At 35.3% G+C, this 9719-nt stretch overlaps 2 protein-coding genes and 1 pseudogene across 2 annotated transcripts in view; 1 reads left to right on the top strand and 2 right to left on the bottom strand.

Moving 5' to 3' along the window:
* The window catches only part of LOC104737910 (probable plastid-lipid-associated protein 7, chloroplastic), a 2079-nt gene extending 1072 nt beyond the window's left edge, over positions 1 to 1007 (top strand). Inside the window, exons 2-5 of the mRNA XM_010458159.2 lie at positions 36 to 142; positions 249 to 293; positions 391 to 464; positions 552 to 1007. Of these exons, the coding sequence (XP_010456461.1) occupies positions 36 to 142; positions 249 to 293; positions 391 to 464; positions 552 to 624 (299 nt within the window). The 3' untranslated portion in view covers positions 625 to 1007. The remainder of the gene's footprint in view (positions 1 to 35; positions 143 to 248; positions 294 to 390; positions 465 to 551) is intronic.
* LOC104734981 (actin-7) lies at positions 2363 to 4837 on the bottom strand. Its single transcript, XM_010454680.1, has 5 exons — positions 4706 to 4837; positions 4012 to 4077; positions 3519 to 3912; positions 2819 to 3432; positions 2363 to 2723 (listed from the first exon to the last, which is right to left on the bottom strand). The coding sequence occupies exons 2-5, from the start codon at positions 4069 to 4071 to the stop codon at positions 2658 to 2660; spliced, it is 1134 nt and encodes a 377-aa protein (XP_010452982.1). The 5' UTR covers positions 4072 to 4077; positions 4706 to 4837; the 3' UTR covers positions 2363 to 2657.
* LOC104734980 lies at positions 8724 to 9306 on the bottom strand (annotated as a pseudogene).

Here is a 9719-nt window from a genome sequence, read left to right as displayed (position 1 = left end):
AGTGTAATCATCTGAATTTGTTTTTTTTTTGGGATAAACGAAGGGCAAAACGGTCCATGTGTTAAAATTTGATGTCCGGGGATTGAATCTACTCGACGGCGAGTTTAGAATCGTCGCTTCTTTCAAGATCTCATCCAAAACGGTACATTATACTTATTATAGTAATAGTTAGTTTCGGCGTTTTTGGTTTCAGATTCATCTAAAAAATCGCGTTTTTGATGGGAATTGCGTTTGGTTGTTTGTTGTAGAGTGTTGAGATAACTTATGAAAGCTCAACGATTAAGCCAGACCAGGTACGTGTGTGTGTTTTTTTACTACTCGGGTATAATAATCATTAATCAAATTTCTATTTATGGGAAGTTTCTTGATTTGTTCCTTTGTTGGAATCAGTTGATGAACATTTTCAGGAAGAACACGGATCTTCTTTTGGGAATTTTCAACCCTGAGGGATTATTTGAGATTACGTATCCTTTTTTTTTTTGGTTAAAAGTTTACAATATCGTTTTATTAATTATATGATTATGGATTCCTTGATTCTGAGAGTTTTGTAGATATTTAGATGAAGATATACAAGTAGGGAGAGATGGGAAAGGAAATGTATTTGTTTTGGAGAGAACAGAGTAAACCCCTAAAGAAATACGAAAATAATAAAATGTTTTACATTCGTTTTTCAAAACTCTCGTTTCCATAAGAAGAAGTTGCTTGTTCCTCAAGAATTTGTTCAACCTTTTTCTTTGATTTGGTTAATGTTATGTTCTCTATGCCATCAGTATATCCTCTAGCAGTGTTGTAGGGGTGCTTTGGCTTTTTTCTCTTCTTGGTGGGATTTTTTGAAACACACAAATCTAGATTAGTTTTTTGTTTCTTTTTTGTCTTGGGAATATTTGTTACAGTTTATTTCATTATTGGCATCACTGATTGTTCAATAATACTGTATAACTTACTATTTAGCTTGATCTCATTTGTTTATAACTGTATAATAATAATGCTCTAATGGATTTTATAGATTTTTTTTGTTCATCTATGTTTATGTTTGAAACAGTCATGGAAAAACAACTTGCTTTTTTCGCTTGAGAAGAATTAAGACAATGGTAACAAATGGGCCTATAATTTGGGAATTGGTTCATACTTCATACACTAACTATTGGTCCTTTCTTTTTTTTTTGGGTACCAAATATCTCATCACATTCTCATTCTAGGGTTTTTGCTCTTATTATTCTCTTACGTGTGAGATTATACAATAGCTTGGCCCTCAGACGAGAAATAAGGTATCTAACTCTGCTACTTATGCTTTCGAAATTAAAACATGAAATGATTTAAGCACTACTACAAAGTACAAACAAAGACAAATATGTCTGGGGCCTCAAAAACCTACATATGAAAAATGGAGGTCCCGGAACAATTTTTCGGCTTGGGATATAGTACTCTTAATTCGGAAATGGGAATTTCGAATTAAGTTAGGTTGGTCAAACCTTTCTTATGTGTTAGTTACCATCTATTTGGGTATTGAGTAATCTACTAGCACCCTTTCTCAGTTATCAAATTCTTTGGACCGGAAGTTCTTACGATAAAGAATGCATTAGATTCTTTGGAAGATTCAATAGACAATTGAAAAAATGAATACAATAAAGTTATGGTCGGCAAGGCAACTACGCATTTTCTGTGTGTATATGAGTTGTCCAATTGGATCATTTTTTTCAAAAGTATCAATAAAGTATTCGGGGTGATTTGGCTGGACCGACCATTTCACGTCTTTCCAATTGTGGGGACAGAAATTTAACTAGCTAGGAATCTAAACAGATTGTGATGTGTAGACGTTTTGTGATTTGAAAGAAACAAATTTCCAAAACTTCCAAACCAGTAATATACATGTCCACCTAAAAGGATAAAAACGTGGAAATGTTTGCTACTCTCCAAAACGTAACACTTAAAGAGTTGAAAAAAGCGGTTTAGATGGATTATTTCACATTCAATCCATTTGTTATCTTTCAAAAAATGGTTTTGAGTCGAGTTGTAAAGAGGGAATGAATCCTTCTTTCTTTAACCAACAGACCCACTATTCTTTGGTCAAACAACAGTTTTGTTTTGTTTATTTTGACCGCTCAGGTAAATTACATTAGGTCATTTGTTTTCCAACTAGTGAAGCAAATCTTGTTTCCTTATAGGCCAAATTCTTTTCTAAGTTTTACTTCTATCCCATCAATTTTTGCTGAATCAAACATAAGTCTTCTTAGTATAGGCTCAGCATTACCATTACATAATAACTGGCAATGCAACCTGATATGTGGAAAAACCTGTCTCGTACACAAATAAAAGATTGAAGACATCCAAACAATATTTATAGTGAAAAAGCCCCAAAAAATGAACTCAAGGACCAAATATAATATGATATTTTTTTTTTTGCTTAAAGGACAAAAAAAACCAGAATCATCACAAGCATCCTAAAGAAAAATAGAATAGAACAAAACAGAGATAAGACTAAAGTACACAGACTTCTTGAGACATTCAAAAGGTTCTAAAGAGAATGAAAAAAAAAAGACAACCACATAACAACACATAGTTTTCAGTTCCCCATCTCAACTAGGGAAAACAGATTTTGTAACAAACTCACCACCACGAACCAGAGAGAGAAGAGAAGAGAAGAGAAGAGAGACAACTTAGAAGCATTTCCTGTGAACAATTGATGGACCCGACTCATCGTACTCTCCCTTTGAAATCCACATCTGATTCACACACACAGAAGCAAAACAAAAATGTCAACATTTTCACTCTCATGATTTTGAAAAAGAAGGAAGCAGAATTGAGATATTGTTTTTACCTGTTGGAAAGTGCTGAGGGATGCAAGGATTGATCCTCCGATCCAGACACTGTATTTTCTCTCGGGTGGTGCAACAACCTTGATCTTCATGCTGCTAGGTGCAAGCGCGGTGATCTCTTTGCTCATACGGTCAGCGATACCTGGGAACATGGTGGAACCACCACTGAGAACGATGTTTCCGTAGAGATCCTTCCTGATATCGACATCACACTTCATGATGGAGTTGTAAGTTGTTTCATGGATTCCAGGAGCTTCCATTCCGATGAGCGATGGCTGGAATAGAACCTCAGGACAACGGAATCTTTCAGCTCCAATGGTGATGACTTGTCCATCGGGTAGCTCGTAGTTCTTCTCCACTGACGAGCTGCTCTTGGCTGTCTCGAGCTCTTGCTCGTAGTCAAGAGCGACGTAAGCAAGTTTCTCCTTTATGTCACGGACAATTTCCCGCTCTGCTGTTGTGGTGAACATGTAACCTCTCTCAGTGAGGATCTTCATGAGAGAATCTGTGAGATCCCGACCAGCAAGATCGAGACGGAGGATAGCATGAGGGAGAGCGTACCCCTCGTAGATTGGCACAGTGTGAGACACACCATCACCAGAGTCAAGCACAATACCTATTGCAGAAAGAGAACAATTTGTAAGAACAGACAAAGTAAGAAAAGAACATTACTCAGATGCATGTTTAAAGTTGAGAACTAACCGGTTGTACGACCACTGGCGTAGAGAGAAAGAACGGCCTGAATAGCAACATACATGGCAGGGACATTGAATGTCTCAAACATGATCTGAGTCATCTTCTCCCTGTTAGCTTTAGGGTTAAGAGGTGCCTCTGTGAGAAGAACTGGATGCTCCTCAGGGGCTACACGGAGCTCGTTGTAGAAAGTGTGATGCCAGATCTTTTCCATATCATCCCAGTTGCTTACAATACCATGTTCAATTGGATACTTCAAGGTAAGAATACCTCTCTTCGACTGAGCTTCATCACCAACGTAAGCATCTTTCTGACCCATACCAACCATGACACCAGTGTGCCTGGGACGACCAACAATACTTGGGAACACTGCTCTCGGAGCATCATCTCCAGCAAAACCAGCCTGTGCATATATAAAAAAAACCATGATCAGAGAGGTCTACAAAAGTACAACAACGGACGCAGAAAACATACTGAAAGCTAATTAGACAGTCATACTCACCTTCACCATTCCAGTTCCATTGTCACAGACGAGTGGCTGAATATCCTCACCATCGGCCATCTCTCACTATAGCAAAAAAAGTAAAACCAATTAGAGAAGCTCATCAAGTAAATGCTACAAAACACTGATAAACACCATCACTGAATACATGCCAAACGAATCAAATCACAACTTAGTTTTGACGATTAGCTGCAGTTACCACAATTCAATCATAGCTTAACTTACTGATGATTTGGTCACATAAGGCAATATAGCTTAGCCAAGTCAGATAAAGTTATAAAATCTGGGTTTAAAAACTTCACAGATTCACAGATCTCAAAGCGAAAACACTTGAAAAAATCACTAGTAAACATCAACGCATGACAGATCGAAGATTAAAACCAGATCAATCGAAGGATACAAACTAAGCACGCAGATCATATCGAACTTAAGAAACAAGTTCCACTTCACTGAAGAAACAAAATTAAACAACAACAACAACAGATCGGACCCAAGCGAGATGCATCCTCAAACTCTATAGATCTAACAGATAAAAACTAAGAAAAACCTCAGATCGATCCAACAAGCACCGATCGAATCACAGAACAAACAAACAAAGATAAGAACAAACTATTTCTCATAAAAATCAACGCATGCTTAACAGATCTAGCAAAATCGGTAGCGAGAAACAAGTGAGAGCGGATCTAGGACTCACCTTGAAGAAGAAGAAGAAGAAGAAGAAGAACGATGATACAGAAGATTCGAGACGCAGCGAGAGAGAAAGAGAGAGAAATGAAGGAGAACACACAATAGCGGCAGCAGCTAACACTAAGGAAAGTGAAACGAGTATATGTGCTAATATATAGCTCTAGGATTTTTCCCCTTTTTTTTCTCCACTCTTTTTTTTTTTTTTCTTAATTATTTTCGCAGAAAAATAAACAAAATTAAAAAAATCTGAGAGAGACAATGCTATGATGACATGGCTTTCACACTCTTTTTTAGCTCACCGACGCTTCTACGCCGCCGTTAGATTGTTTCGAGATTGATCTCAACCGTTGATTTATGATTCGGGTTCAAATGAATCAGCCCACGAGTCACGGCAAAGTTTGGCTTTGGCCTAGGGTTATATCGGCTCGGCTTATGTGGTTCAGACTTCGGACAGCGTTCAAACTTTTATTCTCGAAATAAGAAAAAAAAAACTAAAAATAGTAGAAAAATAAATAAAAATAAAATATGACTATTGCAGACAAACGGACCCTTGTGGTTTCTCCCGTGACCGTTTTTGAAAATCTATTGAATTTTCAATTTATCTTCTCTATTTATTAGTATTATTTTCGCCTTTGAGAATTCAAACTTCAAACACTTAAAAAAAAAAGATTAATATTTGACGAGTTAAGACTGTTGCAACAATAGAAAATTGAAGGGAATCTTTGTATAGTCGTTATTTTTCGCACAAGGATGGCCGACTTGTTGAACTAGTCAGAAGGCATCATAAGTTTCCCCTTTAAGCGTATAATCTATATGAGACCCTAGTATGAAATGTGGACATTGTATATTTTTATCAAGAAACATGGTATCAGTATATTATATTAACTGGCCAGAAATCCTATAACATTAATAGTCTCACAACATGTTCTTCTGTCGATTGATACTATAGATTAATTTGGTATATGTCCAAAACAAGTTACTTGCAATAATTCAAATATTAATCACCTTTTAGAATGAATCTGAGAATGATTAAAGCTTTAAAAATTTAATCTTTTTGAAATAAAGTTTCATATCCCATGTTGGAAAGCATGTGCCAAGTTCTCTTACAAAGTTGGAAAGTGGTCTAGCTTGGTTGGCAACTTAAATAATCAAATTTGTTATATGGCTACTTTTATAAAATCTATCATTCTCATTTATTTTCTTGAATTTTTTTTTGTAAAATAACATCACCAGAAAAAAAAAGAGAGAGAGTGGTAAAAGGTAAATTCAAAGGGAAGCCAAATCAGTCATCATTTGTAAGTTGTATTCCAAGGAAAGATATGTTGAGTCACCATTTCCACTTTACATTGATTGCCAATTTTTGAATTTTCTTACCGTATACACACAAACATGTTTTGCCTATCAGAATTTTCTTTTTGATTGTGAAATTCCAAGATGACTCGATTTCCAATTTTCCCATTGTCGGCCATGGCCAAAAATTTAAACGGGCCAAAATATAACGGACTATAAGAAGATGATTAATACATAGTAGACCCTAAAGATGTACCAATTTCGGCCCAGTTAGGAACTCAAAAGTTCTCATTTGACCATATGTAGTCAGGTTCTCAAAAGTTCTCATTTGAGAATCCATTCTCACTTCTCACTCCTACTTTTTTTTTTTTATATTAGTGAGAACTCACCACTGTACATGCCTTTATAACAATTTACCAAGTGTTTTTGTCTACTGGTCCATCACTTCTACTCGTTCACAGTACTGGGCCTGGGCAATATTCATAAAAAAAAAGTCCCTAAATTGATGACACAGCTTCATTCTTCGCCTTCTTCTTATGGAGAGACTTGTGGACTCCTCTAGAGAATATGTGTTGAGTCTCCAAATAATTTTGAAACACGCGTGTTTATGTGATCGAGGTACCGTTTGTTGTGTTTGTGTGTTTAAAGGTAATTTTTAGTTATGTCCTTCATTCGTGGAGGTTGTCACTTGTTAGAGTTTTAATGATATAACTCGTCACTCGTCAGGATATGTACAAATCTTTTAGTATGCATGATCAAAGTTCGAATCAAATAAACTTCAAAAAACCAATTTGAATAGTCTTTTATCATATCCTATTCAATGGTGTGTTCTGTTTGACCACATAAGTTATAAATCAAATAAAAACCAGACCCCGAAGAAGTGCATGTTATCGAACATGAGAATTCAGTTCACTATACTTGTTATACAGTTCAATGGGTATAAATAAATATCATATGATCAATAATGTTATATCATTAAACAAAATGTTTGAGTCTTTCGTGCGAATATGTATGTCGCGTGCATTTGGATACATATGGTCAACTAACGAAAGATATATATGTGAATGGAAATAATCGAGACTCGCCCTATCAATGCGGGGTACACCGCACGTGTACGTGCGCATGGACACAAGTGCACACGTACGCATTTGGACACATCACATGCCCGCGTATAAATGTATCCATCCTAAATCCATATTAATACACCCTAGCATTTTGTCACAACGTTTTCAGCCACTTTGGCTTATTATTAATTTATTCAATCTCACACGCATGCATGATTAATATTGCAAATTAAAGCATTGCAGCGGTGACCAAATCTTCAGTATCTAAAACCATTGTACAAGACGTCAAAACTGAATAATAGTAGTAAGTTGCTACTAAAAACCGGTGTCACACGACGTGTTTGAAATCTTTTAATATAAATAGATGTGGAGTACTTTCAATTCGATTATCAGTGGGCTGATCAATAAATTAAGATGTTTTGTTTAGTAAGTTAACAATTCAAACGTTGCTAGCTAAAAAAAACTATTGCTATTAGGACGTAGAACTACTTATACTTGAATAATCAGAGACGTTGTAGATTATACATACAGTACGTGAGTTTACACATATGGAATATATACAATACAACCCATTTTGGGAATTTTTAGGTTCTATTGCTTATACCATTTATGGGATCTCCTTGTTTTACATTTCTAACTAGCTTATCTCTATAGCTCACGCCTGGTTATATATTTAAATGACGTAAACTAAAGTTGTAATCGAGACAAGAGAGTCAAGGGACCCTGTTGTTCATGTAAAGTATATTTCATCACATGGAATTCCGATAAAGTTATTCAAAGTTTGAATGAGAATCAAGGGAATATAATTGATATTTTTTTATTATTATTATAAAAAGTACTATTAATGACTCTAGTTCACTAACCCCAAAGAAACGTTCAATGAATTTCTGAAACTCGTAGGAGAGATCACATCAAATCCCCCAATTATCTGCAGCCGTTGGTCAATCGTATTCACAACGACTGCTCAGTGACATTATTGACGAAAATTAAACAAAAAGATACATCCAAAAGTAATCAATTATGTATATACGTCCAATCTTAATCACACGTTTTAGCTAAGAACATATATACATTTCATTGCTTCATATTTTTGAGAAATGACAATTCTTTTACGCACGAACACACACATTATCTGTATTTGTCAAATAAAAGTCCATTATATTATGGGATCATTTATATTTCAAGATATCTTCTATGCATTGTCGAGTAAATACTTCTTATTAAAACATCAACTCAAATGCCAGTCTTGTAGCTTAATTATTCCAATTTACCTATTCCCGTATATGCAACTTAAGTATAATAATCTTCCGTTTGTTATTTTGTAACTCATAAGAAGAAAAGTGAATATATAAAGTAACTAAACCAAATCGGCTTATATCAATAACTAAATATTATACCAAACGGATCGGCGACTTATAAGTTATATATATCTTATTTAACATTTAGCTGGTACTGCTGATACTCTTTCATCAATCCGGATTAATCCACGATTAAAATATGATAAACATGTCGTATACAAAATTTAGATTCCATCGAACTTTCCATATCGGAAAAATCAAAAGGAACAATAGTTATTTGATTACAAAAAGAGCTGATCTCTCCTCCGATCTTTTACACTTACACGTACGTGCAATATATTTCAATGGATCTAACAAGTTCCGATATTAAAAATAAAAAAGAAAGCTGATCTATCCACAGCATTGCCCATAAATAAATGAAACTGAAATCTATTTACATCAGTCTAAACCAAAATCAAAAGGAGCAAAAATTTAAACCACAAAAACTTACAAAAGTAAAAAGGATGATTCATTAACCAAACCAAACCTTTGAACTTCAAGGAGAGGACCGAGTTGTCGTAGTACTACTCAAACCGATCTCGTTATGTTTTCTGGAAGGACCAGAAGCTGGAACCGGAAACTGACGTGGCAAGGACCCCAAAAACTGTAACTTTTGTGATCTTGTACTTGACGATGAGCTTGATGAGGTGGCGAAACGACGTGGTCCTTTTGTTTTGGTGGCGAGCTCGTGTAGAACACGTTCGTGGTTCTTGCTCCATTGCAGCAACTCAAAAGGACAACAAGAAGAACAAGAATAGGGATTGTTCTTCTGAGTTGATGATATGTTCTTGGTCTGCAGTATCGAGAAGACATTGGTGAAAGATTGGAGAGAAACAAAAAAGAGAGAAGGGAAGGAGGGAAATGAATTATGTTTTGAAGGAGTTTTGGGTGGAAATATTTAATATTTAAAAGGGTAGATTTTGTTGATGGGTGTGATGGAATGAAAAAGAGAAGGTTGTGAATCGCTGACAGCAAGAAATATGGGCACATCAAGAGAGAGCGATTGTGATTGAAAAGATGTTGACTTGTGGTTCTATTCGTGTTTTTATTTATTTATTTATTACTTTTTATGGTCTTATTCGTATGTTTTTTTTGTTAAGGAAACCACTAATTAATCCAAGTATCCATCTATATCATGGATTTTACGTCGTTATATTAAAATCTATACTAAAAATTTAATGTTATATGTTCTATGAAGCCGTGTGATTGGTTCCGAATTTTTATTTTACGAAGATGATGAGTATTTTATTTCTCCTCGAGCAACGTTTGATTCGGACACCTCCGAATTATCTCCTTGAAGCACAAACGTTTTTACTTTTTACCACAAAAG

This window comes from Camelina sativa, chromosome 13 (assembly GCF_000633955.1).
Source record: "Camelina sativa cultivar DH55 chromosome 13, Cs, whole genome shotgun sequence".
In the NCBI taxonomy this organism is placed as follows: domain Eukaryota; kingdom Viridiplantae; phylum Streptophyta; class Magnoliopsida; order Brassicales; family Brassicaceae; genus Camelina; species Camelina sativa.
The sequence above is the reverse complement of the archived record's forward strand: the minus strand, read 5'-3'. Positions and strand labels throughout refer to the sequence as shown.